At 53.2% G+C, this 14,804-nt stretch overlaps 1 protein-coding gene across 1 annotated transcript in view; it reads right to left on the bottom strand.

Annotated features, from left to right (window-relative positions):
• Positions 1 to 24: 24 nt before the first annotated feature.
• LOC136296097 (hydrocephalus-inducing protein homolog) overlaps positions 25 to 14,804 on the bottom strand; it is an 88,571-nt gene continuing 73,791 nt past the window's right edge. Inside the window, 21 exon segments of the mRNA XM_066194920.1 lie at positions 25 to 95; positions 376 to 816; positions 1,396 to 1,480; positions 1,482 to 1,500; positions 2,007 to 2,167; positions 4,765 to 4,986; positions 5,333 to 5,475; positions 5,823 to 6,074; positions 6,655 to 6,763; positions 7,326 to 7,518; positions 8,456 to 8,607; positions 9,193 to 9,425; positions 9,810 to 10,018; positions 10,646 to 10,714; positions 11,028 to 11,266; positions 11,554 to 11,722; positions 12,218 to 12,317; positions 12,886 to 12,985; positions 13,382 to 13,527; positions 13,985 to 14,189; positions 14,481 to 14,628. Coding sequence (XP_066051017.1) covers positions 25 to 95; positions 376 to 816; positions 1,396 to 1,480; positions 1,482 to 1,500; positions 2,007 to 2,167; positions 4,765 to 4,986; positions 5,333 to 5,475; positions 5,823 to 6,074; positions 6,655 to 6,763; positions 7,326 to 7,518; positions 8,456 to 8,607; positions 9,193 to 9,425; positions 9,810 to 10,018; positions 10,646 to 10,714; positions 11,028 to 11,266; positions 11,554 to 11,722; positions 12,218 to 12,317; positions 12,886 to 12,985; positions 13,382 to 13,527; positions 13,985 to 14,189; positions 14,481 to 14,628 — 3,466 coding nt within the window.

The following is a 14,804-nucleotide window of genomic DNA, read 5'->3' as shown; positions in this document are numbered from 1 at the left end:
CTCAGTCTCAAGATTTGAAATGGGCTAATGCTGGGCAGAATAGGCCTCCCAGTCCTGGCCTGAACCTTCCCCCTCAGGAATGTAGATGGAAGCAGCTGAAAGGCAAAAAAAAAAAAAAAAAAAAAACCAACAAAAACAAACAAACAAACAAAAAAACCAAAAACAAAACAAAACAAAACAAAAAAACCAACAAAAAAAACCCACACGCAGCAAGAGCCTCAGAGATGCCACTGTTCACATAGACTTTCTCTTGAACAAGCGGCACTGGTGAATAATTTGTGATCGCATGTCTAGGACAGTCCTGGAAGCCCTGGAAGTTACTTGCTGAAATACTAAGCATCAGTAAATTAATAATACAGAGTAAAATACACATACTCCAACCACACGGCTCCGTCCCATTAGCTTCTCCATGATTTGATGTGACTTGTTTGGGGATTTCTGCTCTTTGGGCAATTTTTTCAGAAAGCTGCTCCTCCTCAGATAGCTTCGTCATGTCATTAGGGTCTATCTCCGGAAACTCTGCCTCGTCCTCATAAAACGGCTCCTCAGAAAACTCTTCCTCCTCCTCCTCCTCCTCCTCCTCTATGTAAAGCCACTCCTCCTCAGAAAGCTGCTGCTCCTCAGGCTGCTGCTGCTCCTTGGAATCCTCCTCCTCCTGCTGCTGCTGCTGCTGCTGCTCAGAATCGTGCTGCTCGGCAAGCTGCTGCAGCTGCCACAGCTCAGAAGGATGGATCTCAAAAGGATGGTCCTGCTCCCACCAGAAACGACTCACCAGCTTCTTCTGATGCCTTACAGTAGTAGAAGACAGGAACCGCCCTGCAGAGAGGAAGAGGACACCTTTCAAAGACAAAACCCTGTGTTCCCAGCAACTCTGCCTCCTGCTGCAGGTAGGTGGAAGAGAGCTGGGATGCACTTGGAGCATCTCTGGCCAAGTACTTTCAGCAGGAAATAGAGCGTCTGGGAGTAGGGTCCCTGCCTGCAGCACACACTCCCGTGCCAGAGCAGGAGAGCTGGTTTTAGACAATGACTTTGCATTTGCCCTGGAATGGGGAACTGCACACAGACAGGGGCTGTAGGGCAGCTCACGCATTACACCATTGTTTTTCCCAGTCTCAGACTTCTCTCAGAGATGACCTGATGTCCCCTTCCCAGCCCTGACCCAGGCACGTGGCTTTCCCCAGAGTCTGCCTCAGCTCCTTTGCAGAGCACAGGTGGCAGGGCGAGAACAAAAGGGGCTGAAAGGCAGAGGGGGGCAAGGAGAAAACTCCAGCTGCAGCTGGGAAGATGCTGATGAAAGTGGATGTGTGGACAAGGATGAAAAAGCAAGTCATGTTTTGGAGTGAAGTGGCAGGGTGTTCTCCCCAGGCCCTCAGCTACCGAGTGAAATGCCCTTACGCATCAGAGTGGTTGAGAATGGCTTCTTCACTGCTTCACTATCTGCAGCTTCCTCCCAGGAGTATTCCAGGGCTACCTTCCCTGCCTGTGTTGTGCATCCTGAAACTGAAAAGCAAGGAGGAGGAATAAAAAAAAAGTCCAATAAATACAAAGCAAATAGTACAGTAACATTGCCTGATGGACTCCTGGCATCAATTTCTCCTGAGGAGCATCTTCTTCCCCAGGCAACCCTGCCACGTTCCGCTGTCCTGGGTGGCCCAGAAATGTATTTCCAAGTCTGGAAGTTTAAGAGGAAAGGGCCAACATGGTGCCCAGGACACTGAAGCTGAGGGGCTTACTCTGGACTTTAGGTTTTGGTTTGACTGCAAACTTATTCTTGAGCAGATGAGGACAGGTGACAGGCAGTGAAAGCAAACCCACGGCTGTCCTCAGCAGAAGGGTGTGGCAGCACTGAACCTGCCCTGACCACCACCTCCTGCTTGGCTTTGTGTGCACGTGAATGGGCCTGTGCTGGTTTTGGCTGGGGTAGAGTTCTGGGAAGCAGGCACTGGGTCAGCCCTGGGCAAAGGCAGCTCCCGCTCACAGGGCCCTGCCTGGCCTCCAGCACTCACGTGGCTCTCCTTGTCTGGAAGGGCAAGGGATCCTTGAGCTGGACCACAGTCGTGTTCAGTTTTAACTGGCTGCAGGCAACAATGGCACTGAGGTACAGCTCGGCCTCCTGGCTGCTGTCCTCCAGCACAGCGTGAGCTGGTTCTGGGACTCTCTTGACCACCTGCAAACAGAGGAGGGAGGAATCACCGAGCAGAGCCCACAAAGTCAGGCTGAGAAGGGAGTCTTTTGGCCTCCGGGATCAGCCTCATAGAGGGACTGGAAAGGACCGTTCACTTTCACTTCCCGCCGCGTAGGGGGGGAACGGGGCGCCGGGATGGGCGCGGCTGATGGAGCCGCAGCACCAGCCCGCCCCGCCGCCTGAGACTCAACCGACAGCGGAGGAAGCGGCGCAGGCGGCGCGAGCGGGGAAGAACCCGCGGAGGGGGCGGGGCGCGGTGCAGGGCCGCTCGGGCCCGGCCCAGCCTCCCCAGCACGAGCAACATCACTCGCCGCGCCCGGCGGGGCTGACACGGGGAGGGGAGGGGAGGGGAGGGGAGGGGAGGGGCGGGGCGGGGCGGGGCTGGCAGCGCCCCCAGCATGGCTCCGCCTGTGGCGCAGAGGCCCAGAGAGGGCCCCGCCCGCTCCACGCGGGGCGGGACGGACTGCCCGCCCACAGGGATCGGGTCCGACAGCAAGTCGATCAACGCTCCCCCCTCCGGGGCCCTCGCCGCTCGCGCGGGCGCCTTGCTCAGCGCATCGCCGGGCGGGGCTGCCCCCGGCTCCAGCGCCGTTCCGAGGGGGTATTTCGTGGCCCACACCGCGATGTGGACGCTGCGTCGTCACCGCGTCCGGCTCCGACAGAGGCGCCTGCGGAGCCCGCGACCCCTCGCTCCCCCCCGACGCCGGAAAGGCGCAGAGGGATTGAGAGCCGCCTCCGCTTCTCCGCCTCCTGGGCGTGGGGACGGGCGGAAGCAGCGCCGCGCTCCCCGCCAGCGCCGGGAGAGCGCCGGGGAGGGGGAAACCCCCCCGCTCTTCAGCCTCCTGGGCGCCGGAATGGGCGAAGCGGTCGGGGCCGGCACGGCCGGCTCCTCAAGAACTGGCGAGCCCCCGCTCAGCGGCTCGTCCGCGCCCCCCGGGGAACCTGGCTCGCCATCCACGAACGCAGCGTCCCGGGGGTCAACGGTAAGCTCCCCGCCCCATTCGGACCCTGAATCCACCTCGGCTTCCGAGGGGAGGACCTCCTCCTCAGCCTCAGCGTCCGAGCCCGACAGCCCCTCAAAAGAGCTGCCGATACTCAACGGGGCCCCGGAGTCCCAATAACTCCTTAAAACAGTATCGCATCGTCTCCAGAGCACCGTCAGATTTACCATGTCTGCATCGTAATTCGCAGACAAAGCCCAAATCAGATAACCACCCAGGCGACCCCAGGCAGTTTCTGAGATAGCCATCCCAGCATCAATAAGGAAGCCTTTTGCCTTTCCAAAATAATATAAACACTGAAACTCTTCCTCAGAAACAAAACCCTGGTTCCGTTCCAGCAGATGGCGCCAGAAGGCGAAGACAGCAACCTCTGTCTTAGAGCTCCGGGATACCATATTCGCAGGCGGCTACCTACACACAACCCCCGTTACCTTGAAGACAATCTCACGGACTCCACACACTGTAATTCTCACGAGCGGGCACCAGATGTCGCCAGTAGGGACACGAAAGAACCACACTCACCCGACAGGTTGAAGTGAGGAAAGAAAAAAAAGCGCCGTTTATTGTCGGGTTTGGGTTTAAACAGGATTTGGAGTTTGGCCCAGGATTGGCGGACAAAGGGGACACCCCTCTGACCCCAATGGTCATCTCAGAAGTCCATCACATATTGGTATGTGAAAACAATCTACTTGTTTATGTTACATCCCTGAGAAACTCCACTGGAAATAGGTAAACAGTCATCAGAAGGCTGAAAATCGAGGCGACACTGAAGAGTTCTGGAAAGCACCTTTTTCTTCTTGTCTTAGGAGAAAGTGCTCTCCACATGTCACGTGTGGAGCAACAACCACACTGCAGGGAGCTGGCAACGGGCATTTTGGGATGTGAAAGATCTCACTGGGAAAGTCTCCAACTGCAGATGTTCTGATAGAAAAGAGGATGGTTTAGAGGCCTTAAAATGGTTCAGAAACTCAGAAAGAACCTTCACCCAAGACGAGTGTGTTTGGCAATAATGACAATAAAAGCAAGAGTCTCTGGAGATGATCCTTCTCCAGACTCCTCCATACTGTCATACAGTGCCTGGGCTACTCCATGATGAGATATCCCACACAATACAGAGATCACAACTAAAAACTCTGGTATCCATGCAGACAAAACTTGGAGTTCACCAGCACATGCAGGAGAAGTATACTTCACTTCCAAAGAAGAGACAGAGTGCAGCAGACTTAACTCCTTGTTGGTGAAAAGGCACCAGATCAGATGAAGAGATTTCAACCACCATAAAGTGGGATAACATCATCAAACATTGTCTCCCATTCAACACGGGCTGCAACCCTTGTGCTTGTGGCACAGACTCGTAGTTTGTGTTGGCTAAAGGTCTCTTGTCAAAAGGCCTCCCCCTCTCACGTGAGTGTGTCCGGTCACTGTGCATCCACCTCTCCCCTAGAATGCACTGCTGGTGAACCTCACGGCTGTCCAATGTCCAGAGGAAGCAGGAGCTGCTCAGCCAGCAGTGATGGGGGTTACCGTGGCTCTTTTTGTAAAAGCTGGGCTGTCTTCTTTTGCCATTTTGCTTCTCGCCTTCCTTTTTCCAGGCCACCTGGCTGCCGGCTCTTCCCTGGTGGTTTGATTCCACGTGACAATGCGCATTTTGTTGTCGCAGTCCTGAACCTCCCCTCCTGGCAGCTCAAAGTTGATCTCGGTCACCTTACATTTCACAAGGTGCCTCCTGAAGGTGGCTGGGACATCTGATTTCAAGGTCACTGTGATGTCCTTGGCACAGCCAGGATGGAGATGTCCCACCTAGGGAGAATCAGGGAGTCAAAACCAAACTGGAAGCACTGCCAAGGGCAGGACTGACAGCAAAAGGGACTGATGTGGTGAGCTGCTGTGCCAGGAATCTGCGCGTCGGAGTGGATTTATGTGAAGTTTGATAGACAAAAGTATGAACAGAAGGTGCCACCTCCCATAACATGAAGCCGTTTCTGCAAGGCTGGCAGCCATTGCCAAGCCAGGGACTTGGCATCTCGGCATCTCCTACGTGGCACTGGAATGGGCTGTCACTGGTACGTGAGGACTGCCTGCCAGCTCCTGGGAACACCAGGGCAGGGCTTGAGCAATGGGGAAAGGCAGAGCCGTCCACGCTCACCTTGGGAGAGAACTGGAATGGTGCGTTTGCCTCCCACTCAAAGCGCATGACCTTCGTACAGGTGTGGTTGGTGATGGTGAAGGTCCTGTTGCAGGGCTCTCCAACAGAACAGTCCCCAAACTGGATGTGATTCGCTCTGACAGCTGCTGAGGAGGAGAACAAGGCAACCTCAGCATGCAGGGAGCTCCATCCACCCCCATTCACGTGCACAGACACCTGTATGTTCAATGCTTTCTTGCTCCAAGCCTTCCTCCCTCTGGAAGGGAGTTTCCCAGGCGGCTCCCCAGCCCACCACTTTCAGGGAAACACCCTGACACACCCCTAAGCCAGCCACATGAAGCACAGCACACATTGCTCTGCAGGCATGCCTGCCACGCCCACAGGCCACCAAGTCCGGTGGGTGACAGCCCAGGCCTGGCTAGAGAGAGGACACACATGATCAGACATTTCCCTCTTCCTTGCTCCACCTTGGCAGCCTCTCCTCTCTTACCATCAATGATGTCTTTCTTCAGAATGCTCTCAGCATTCCTCTCCTGTGTACCTTCCTCCAGTCCGTCGAGGGTGAATTCGTCCTTGTGGCCTTCACCCACCAGCTCCATTAGGGTCTTGTTAGAGTATTTGTCCCCCACTAACGCACGAATCCTCCCTTCCAGTCGTTGAGCCAGGGTGGGTTTGAAAATGACGTCGAACTTTGTCGATTCCCCAGGACGCAGAAGCAGGAAAGGCTTTGGGGGCTTACGCTCTGCACAGCAACGGAAATCAGAGTTAAGTGATACGGCGGTACAGAGGAAATATTTCCATAGGCTGTATGAGGAATGAGAGGTTGAAATCAGCTGCCTCCTAAGCACGGGTTCTACCCCCAGTGGTTCCAGACCCTCTTCCTGTGTTCACAAGACTGCCACCTCCAGACACATCACCGCTTAAGCAGCTTAACCTCAGGTTGATGCCCAGCCCGCATTCCATCTGCTTCCAGCCAGCTCCAGCCGTATGGAAAGCGGAGCCAGAGAGTGCTTTTGGCTTCTGCTGGTTGTCTGTGTGCTCAAGGGCTGTGTCCATTCAGGCTGGTGCCTTCCCTCAAGCAGCAAATACCTCAGAGGGTCCACTGAGGTAGTGACAGTCCCCCACAACTCAACCCACCTTGTCTAGAGGAGCCAAAGAACTTCTTACAACTTGCTAGGAGAAAGTCCCCAAGAAAAGCTTGGGGGACAGAGAGCCCAAGAAAAGAAACTGTGTCTAACATCTGGCTGCTGCTCAGAGAAGCCAAGAGCAGGGCACACGTTTTCCCTCTGTGCAGGATCACACTTCACGGTTAATGAATTTACCGTGTACAGCAGAGTCGTCTTCCGCATCTTCAGTGTAGAATCTCTCAAGTGTGGAGCCCCTGCCTTTCAAGAGGAACGCTCCGTGCTCATCCTCCAGGTGTAACGTGAACTGAGAAAAGGGAGCACAGAGCACATTGACACTTGGTGTGAGTACAGGGTGGGAACACAGGGACTGACCCCGCAGTGCTGCTGGTCCCGCATGGGAACCCAGCACCTCTCCCACTACAAACAGCACTTAGCACAAAAGTTAAGTCAAACCAGCTGGGAAAAAAGAGCGCTCAGAGGCATTTGGATGGACCTGACACAGAATCAAACAGGACAGAAAGTAATGAGCAGAATGTAATTAAGCCACAACTAAGTTTACTTAAAATGCAGTAAACTGGGATCGAAAACAATCTAATGGAGCTGGAAAATCACCCCATGTCCATGAGAACAAAAGGTGACCTGAGAGATGGGGGAAAATACTGCACCACCTTTCCTGTGTTCAACTTAAAGAAGAAAGGCTAGAGGCACGATTTCCAAGAACTCCCTTCTTGGAGAACAGATGTCAGTCACTTGCTTTAAAAGAATTTCTGACACCTCTTCCCAGGTCTGCCGTGTTTTCTGGGACCCTTCCCCTGTGCCACAAGCACTTGTTCCCAAACCAGACCATTCCTTGAGCAGGTCTTCACCTTGACAGGTATTATGCCCTTGTTTTGGATGACCAGGGGGAGCATCTCTGACTCCCCCAGCCGGAGCCTCTTGAAGCACAGCTCGGAATTTCCCCTCCTGCTGCAAGCACTTGGGCACACGACTGTCAGCTGCGGCTCATGCCCCTTCCCGCTGATGGTGAAGGTCAGGATTTGGGGTTTAAATTTCACAGGGCTGCAGGAGAGGCACAGAAACAATTTCAGCTGGCACTAACCCATTTCTCCCTGGGTGAGTGAGGCAGCAAGGGCCACCCACAGTGTTTTCCCTGCCTGAGGCTCCTGAACCACACAAGGCAGCCCCCACCAGGCTCTTCCCAGTCCACTCAGCGCCATTCACAAGAGGAATCTGTTCCAAAGAGCCCTCCACAATAACAATTAAAAATAATTTCAGTTAATTGAATCATGCCATCCAGGAGGTAGATAATGAGGCACCAGATGAGGCATGGCAAATCTCCTGGCTGCAGTGAGATGAGACACATGCAACAAGCAAAAGCACAGCATGAAAGCAGTACAAAAGCAAGAAGGCAAAAATAAATCATTGTCACCATCAGTAAAGATCATTTCCAAGAACAGTAAGAAAGCAATTGCATATTAGCAATTAGACTTCTCTTGTTCCAATTCAGCCACTAAAAGGTTGAGGAAGGGCAGGTCAAAGCTGCACTACACAGGTCCCAGGGCAGAGGAACTGTGCTTCTCTTTCATACCAGCTCCAGTCCCTTACATAAAATAGCTTAATGAATACCAGGGAATCACAGTGATCAGAGGAGCACTTAATTTTACAGGTACACAGGAAATTGTGACTGCTGACCTGCTGGCACAGGAACTGCTTCATCTAGGCCTTTGTCCTTGGAAATCCCCAAGTCAGCTGCAGCACATCTCAGTAACTTTCAGCTGGCTACCTAATATTTCCATGTCTTCATAATTCCTCATAAAGGATAAACCATCAGTCTCATTTTTTGGCTTTGTCCAACGGTTACTGCCTCCCAGATCATCTCATGCCAAGTACTCTGCCTATGGCTACTGAAAGCATTAGAGCTAACAAGAGGCCTGTGCCTGCCCAGTGGAGAGGGAGCTATCACTGAAGCCTCCCCCAATATTTCACAGTCAGTTACCCTTCTGGGATGACAAGGGAAGCCTTGAAAGTGCAGTCGTAGGTCTGCTCATCTGGTGGGGTGAAGGTCACCGTAGCAACAGCACAGGATGAGCCCTGAATGGACATCTTGACTGCATACAACTTGAAAACGTTGTTGACAGGGCTTTTATCCTTGGGGGAACCCAGAGAGCAGTGTTAGGAGAAAACACCTTTCAACATGACACAGTTTTATTCATAAATGCGTTACTGAGAACAGCCCCAGGCAGTGTGTCCTCCTCCCTGTTTCCCTGGGCAGGCTCCCTCCCTCCCAGGGAACGCTGACCTTGTGCTAAAGCAGTCTGTGTTTTGAGCCCTGGCCGCTGCCCCAGCATACATGGGAGGTGGGCACTGCTTGGAAAACCCTGCAAATAACCTGGAACTGGCCTTCAAAGTGAAGGAAAAGCCAGGGAGCCTGAGGAAATGCCTCCTTTGAACCCTGGCATGTCAGTTCATGACAGCCCCTCTCTGAGTGTGCGTCCAGGAGAGGTTCAGAAGGATTCACTTCTCCCGCCAAAGGCCCAGAGGTGTGAGCCAGAACCTTGCCTGAGACATGCAAAATTCAACACAACTCTTCCCTGGCTCTGCTGCTCTCCCCTGCAGTTTGACCTGCACTGAGCTAGACTAGTCTGGGCCCCAGGAAGCAATGCATCTGGAGAACAAAACAGACTCTCACACTGCCTTTAGAGGGACACCATCACCTTGGCCTCCTGTTCTTACCTTTCCACGCAGGGGTCTGATGGAGAGCACCACATCACACGGCAGGCTGCTTGCATGGTAGATATTGAAATGAGCTTCAGCTTCTTGCGCAACCAGAACCTTGTTGAAGATGAATTTGTTCTCATCTCTGATGAACAAGCCCACGCCTTCCACTGACCGCAGCTTGCGGCTGAGGTCAGTGCTGCTGCAGATCGGGTACTTCTCAAAGATTGACAGGACATCCTCAACGAGTCCTGTGGATAGACCAGAGGGATGAGCATGGAGGAGAAGCCTCACTGATGAATTTATCTGGACCCTGCTGGCCTCTCAGGAGGCTTTTCCTCTCAGTCATCCTTTCTGCCCTGGGTGACTGCTAAACCCAGCCTTGGGTGGGGGAGCTGGCTTTGAGGATGGAGCTCAGTCAACCTCGGTCTTAGAGAGCGCTGCTTTCCTTTTATCCTTCCATGCATCCCTCTCAGCCTGGGAAGGATGAGTCTGCTGGTGGACTTGAAGAGGGCTGGAACTTCTGAGGATTCAAAGGCGGGACACCAGGGCTAGCGTGCATCTCTATCCAAGCAGCAAGTTTAGGTGCTGATCAGCAGCAGGTGTGACCAAGGGAACCTGTGGGCAGTACGTACCTGGGAGGCAGGACTCGGCAGTCAGGGTAAAGGGAATGCCAAGGGGATTGTCCCTGGGGTCTCTGCCCGTGATGTCAATGTAGAGCTGCTCCTCACACGTCCCCTCCTGCCCTGCCAGGCATTCCACTGTGATCTTCTGCTGGCCCCACGGACTGATGGAGCCGGAGCAAGGGGACACCGTGAACATGCCAAGACTGAGGGGACCCTGCAGAAAAAGTTCCAGGAGAGGCTGATGGCTAACAGCTGTGCCTTGAGCACCCCAGCAAAGAGTGTGTCCCGCCTTGGCCTCCAGCTGGGCCCAAGCACCCCAGTCCCAGGGCAGGGAAGGATGACTCCATGGCCCAAGGGCAGCCCCAGGCTGAGACCAACAAGCCAAGAGGAGCTGCAAGCCTGTCCCAAGTAGCAGAGAGAAAGGAGTTTGAGTGTAAAGAATGAAGGTGGTAGCTGTGATCCTTCAGCCTCCAGAGGTAACACAGGAGAGCAGAAATAGCTGTGAGAAATGACAGGAGAAAGGTAGGTGACTTGGAAGAAGAAAAAGCAATGTTGTCTGAGCTCTGCGGACTGGGAGTTCACTGAGGCGTGTTTTTGCTTCTGTGGTGTTCACAGACCTATGCTGGCTAGCAGCTACCAAACACAGGACCTGCTCCCCCCTGTTGATCCCACAAGTCCAGGTCAGAGCCAAAGTACAGGAGTGTCAGTGGGACTGAGCAGATACTGGGTTCCATCCTGTAGACCGTGTCCCACCCTATAGCCATGAGCCCCCAGCCAGGGCACAGCAGCATCTTCTCACATCCCCCGCGGCAGCAGCACTGTTGGGGAGCAGGAGTCACCCACCTGTCAAGGAGCTCGATTTCTTTCCTGTTGAGCGCTTTGCAGCTGATGGAGCAGATTGCTCTTGCTTTGAACTGAGAGGAGAAAGCAGAGGTATCTGTCATGCTGAGCTCCCCTGCCTTTCTCTGAGGCCAAAGCTGGCCTTCCTCCACACGGAGGGAAGCCTTCCTGCTCCTGATGGCTCCCTGAGTGCAGCACCCATTGCTGGACAGGAGCTCTATCACCAGCTTTGTACTACACCTGGGGACACTGCGGTGTTTTTTTGCTCCCTCTCCCCAAGCCAGGGATGCAAACGGACAACAGCCCAGGTCTCCTGGCTGCCTGCCACATACCAGCCGTGGGCTGGTGCCTCCTCAGACAGGAAAGGTGGTGCAGGGCTTCTCGTACCTTTGGCTTTCCCATGCAGATGCATCCTCGGGTGCTCGGTGGATGTAGAATTCGAAGCTGAGCATGCCTTTGTTCTCCAGGATGACAGTCTGGGTCTTCTTGGTGCCCTCGAGCATGGCACCGAAGTCGATGGGTGAGGCGGGCTCAATGCTGTACTTGCTGTACACAGCTCTCACCGACACCCTCAGTGGGATCTCGGCAACAGTCTGGCCTCCTTCCCCTGAGCTGCCGTCTATCACCTGTGTCCACAGGAAGGGGTGGTAAACACAGCAAAGAGGCCAGCCTCTACCCCAGTCCCCAGTCTCCACCCCAGGCCTCCATCAGTTTACCCCTCCCTGTTTAAGCACCTCCTCCGGAGTCAGAAGCTCAGCTCCACTTAAGAAGCCTCCCAAATGGTTTTGAAAGACTTTGTTTGTGTATGTAGGAGAGAGGATTCTCCAGTTAAAGCACTCCTTCCACTCGACACCTATCCTGTTTACACTCCCAAAATGTCGAGAGATAACACAGCCTGGCCCAAGCAGCTCACCTGGCAGTACAGGATGGGTTTGTTCTTGAGGAAGATTTCACTTGTGGGGTGGAAGAGCATCTCAATATTCACACCAGGCTGGGAGGCAGTCAGCATGCCCGACCGAGGCTCAACGCTGAAGTGGGATGCCAAGTTTTGCGTCCTGGGACCTGCACCCTTCAGCGTGAAGCTGGGGAGAAAGGGAAGGAATGGAGATCTCTGCAGTTAAAAGTACAGGCACCACCAGCACGGCCAGGACTTTGCATAGGACCAGAAAAAAAAAACAAAAAAAAAGGGAGAGTTCAGCTCTGCTCAGGGAATCCTGGATCTTGACAGAGAGTGCAGACAATCACAAGGTTAATGCATGAAACCTTGATACCAGAATTTTTCATTTGCTTCTTTACAGAGTCTCAGAAAGAGAAAGGAAGTGACCATCAAAGAAAAGCAATGAATCTCATCATTTCAGTGGCTGAAATTTTTGGGGCTCTCCTTTGGGTTCGTGCTGAGCTGTGAAGAATTGCTGGTTTGTGGCTGGATTCTCTAGTAAAATAGTTGAGATTAGAGAGTCCGGGTTTTGTATTTCCCATGAGGTAGCCAGCATGAAAACAGGTTCTAGCCATTGACAGAGGGAGAATGCAGGCCTGGGAATCTGAAGAAATGCTCACTACCAGGCAGCTGGACTCACCTGTACTCAATGTTGTATACCCCTTTGTTCTTTAGACTCAGGACTTTCTTCACCTTATCTAGGACATTAATGGTTCCAAATTCCAAACTTCCATCTGGACCTGCAGAAAACCCGCAGAGCCAGGTCAGAAATGGTATTTATCAGCTGCAGAACACGCCAGGTCACAAACTACATGGAGGTCTTGACACAAAACCCTTTCCAGCAAGTTTCTGTTCTTGACAGTATTTTCCAGCTATTTGTCTGCCTTTTCTCTTCCTACTCAAATTATCTGCAGGATTAGTAGCTACGGAAATTACTTTATATGCTGTGCTGAGCCCGTGGGAGTTGCCAACTGCCTGTTCCCGTCACTGTTGTTTCAAAGCCCCCAAATCCAATCTGCACGTGAAGCTGCACACTTCAAAGTTCAGAGGGGAGAGACTTAAGGCTGTCAATGCCCTGACAATGCATTATTCCACACCACTTGCAGGGTTTGTGCTTCATGTGTCCATGCCATCCTTGCATGCTATCCCATCCCATCCCATCCCATCCCATCCCATCCCATCCCATCCCATCCCATCCCATCCCATCCCATCCCATCCCATCCCATCCCATCCCATGCGCTTTGGTCACCCGCCCCCCAAGGTAATGCAGTGCACCTGGACTGCTTTGTTTGGGAGGCGTCCACTGACCTTCAGGCATGTCGATCCTCAGAGAAACATCATAGACCTTTGCAGAGATTTTGATGTTTTCAGCCTGAACAATCCCCAGGATGTTTTCTGTGTCTGAAACCTGAGGCAGCAAGAAACAAACACTGTTCAGATCATTCTTTTGGTAGACAGCCTCCAAGTCCTTGTCTCTGCTGGCTGCTTCCCCTGTGGCCTCCCAGGCTTCACAAGCGTCGGTGGACTCCCAAGCTTTGCTAACCTGTTCATCTCATGGGCTGCCCCAGTGGGATTCAGCTGCAGTAAAAAACCCTATCAGCCCAGCTCTGTCTTCACCATAGAGAAGAAGATGTTCTACCTCAACAGAAGAAGGTCCTTCCTCCCTTGGGAGCCGGGGAGCTAAGAGTGGCCATCCCTGTGTTGCTTCTGGCCTTTGCTATCAAACATGTCTGAGCTCAGAGTCCTTGGAGCAGGGAGACCCTCCGGGGACACTACCCTGAGCAGGAACCCATGGAAGGCTTACTCGCCTCTCCCTCCGCATATGGTTCAATTCCCATATTATTTCATCCACGGCAGCTTTCTCCTCCTCAGGGAGGGCATCATACTCTTCCTCATCCATTCTCAAGGCACGTTCTCTGTTCCTCTGAAGAGCTTCCTCCCGCTGCAGTTCTTTAGCACAAACCAGAGGAGAAACCATGAGTGACAGCAAGCACAGCTGGGTGCTTTGGGAGTCAGCTGCAAGGACTCACAGCTTTTCCCAACCCAGCATATCACACCAGGAGACATTGGGGAGCTCATATCCCTGCTCCAAAATTCAGACAATCCCTCAAACGATGGCCAGGCAGTGAGTTCCTGTGCTTTTCCTGGCTTAAGTGCACCAGGGCTGAGGACAGTTGTTTGTCACTGAGCTACAACAGCTTGAACTTCTGCCCAAGCTTGAATGTTAGAGATTAAGGTGTCTTAAAGCCTCCAGTCTCCTGCAACTCTGAGATGAGTGTGGTTACAGAGGCAGAAGGTGGAAAGATGAATAAAAACACTTCTTACAAGCTCTGCTGCAAACCCAGACACACAGAGATAAGTCTGAGGGCTTGAGAGAGAAGATTTGAGAGGGACAGACATATCTCACCTTCCCTCTGTCTTTCATCTTCCTTCCTCTGTATTTCAGCTTCCTTCCTGGCTTTCCAAGAAGCATAATCCCGATGCACGTGCACCACGTAGATATAATGGCGATTCTTGACAGCTGTGAGTACACAGAGCAGAGAAGATTCCAGGCTTCTTGCAAAGAGGCTCTCCAAGCCATCAAAGACCACTCCCTTGCAGCAGTCTTCGTGCTGCAAATAAAGGGAAGAGTAAGTCAGCCATTGCACACAGGGAGCTCACAGCTGGACAGTAAACCCAGATGTCACAGGGCACCAGCTGTCCTTGTTCCAGGTGCATTAGCTAAGAGCAGCTTGTGTCTGTCCTTAGGCTCTGCCAACTAAGGGCATCTGCAGCTTCCCCCAGGGTTCCCTGCACACAGGCCAGGATCCTCCAAGAGCATGTACAGACCTCCTCCTCTCCGAGTTGTACCTCACTGCCTGTTCTCCGGAGCAGGAATGTCTCCTTTTCCCCACCCCACATACCTTCAGCCTCTCACAGAGGATCTCCACCAGCAGGTGCTCGGGCAGCACACAGCTCAGGCAGTTCAGCTCTTCCCCACAACTGCTGGTGATGTTCAGCTGCTGCGGTGCAGGAGCAGTGGAAACTGTGAACTGTAATGTGGACCATTGTAAGGAAAATACACCCCGGTGGAAAGCCCTGGACAACTCCCACTGCTGGGCTTGCAGCTGGGGTTCCTCACTAGTGGAGACTAGAACAACCCTGCAGTGCAGGCTGGGGGCTCCAGGGGATGGTCCTGGAGGGCCCATCCCCTGGCCAGCAGAGACCCAAGCCTGCAAACTCCTGGT

Source organism: Chamaea fasciata, unplaced genomic scaffold (assembly GCF_029207755.1).
Source record: "Chamaea fasciata isolate MVZ Bird 193981 ecotype frontalis unplaced genomic scaffold, bChaFas1.0.hap1 SCAF_12, whole genome shotgun sequence".
Classification (NCBI taxonomy): domain Eukaryota; kingdom Metazoa; phylum Chordata; class Aves; order Passeriformes; family Sylviidae; genus Chamaea; species Chamaea fasciata.
This window is presented reverse-complemented; position numbering and strand designations above follow the sequence as displayed.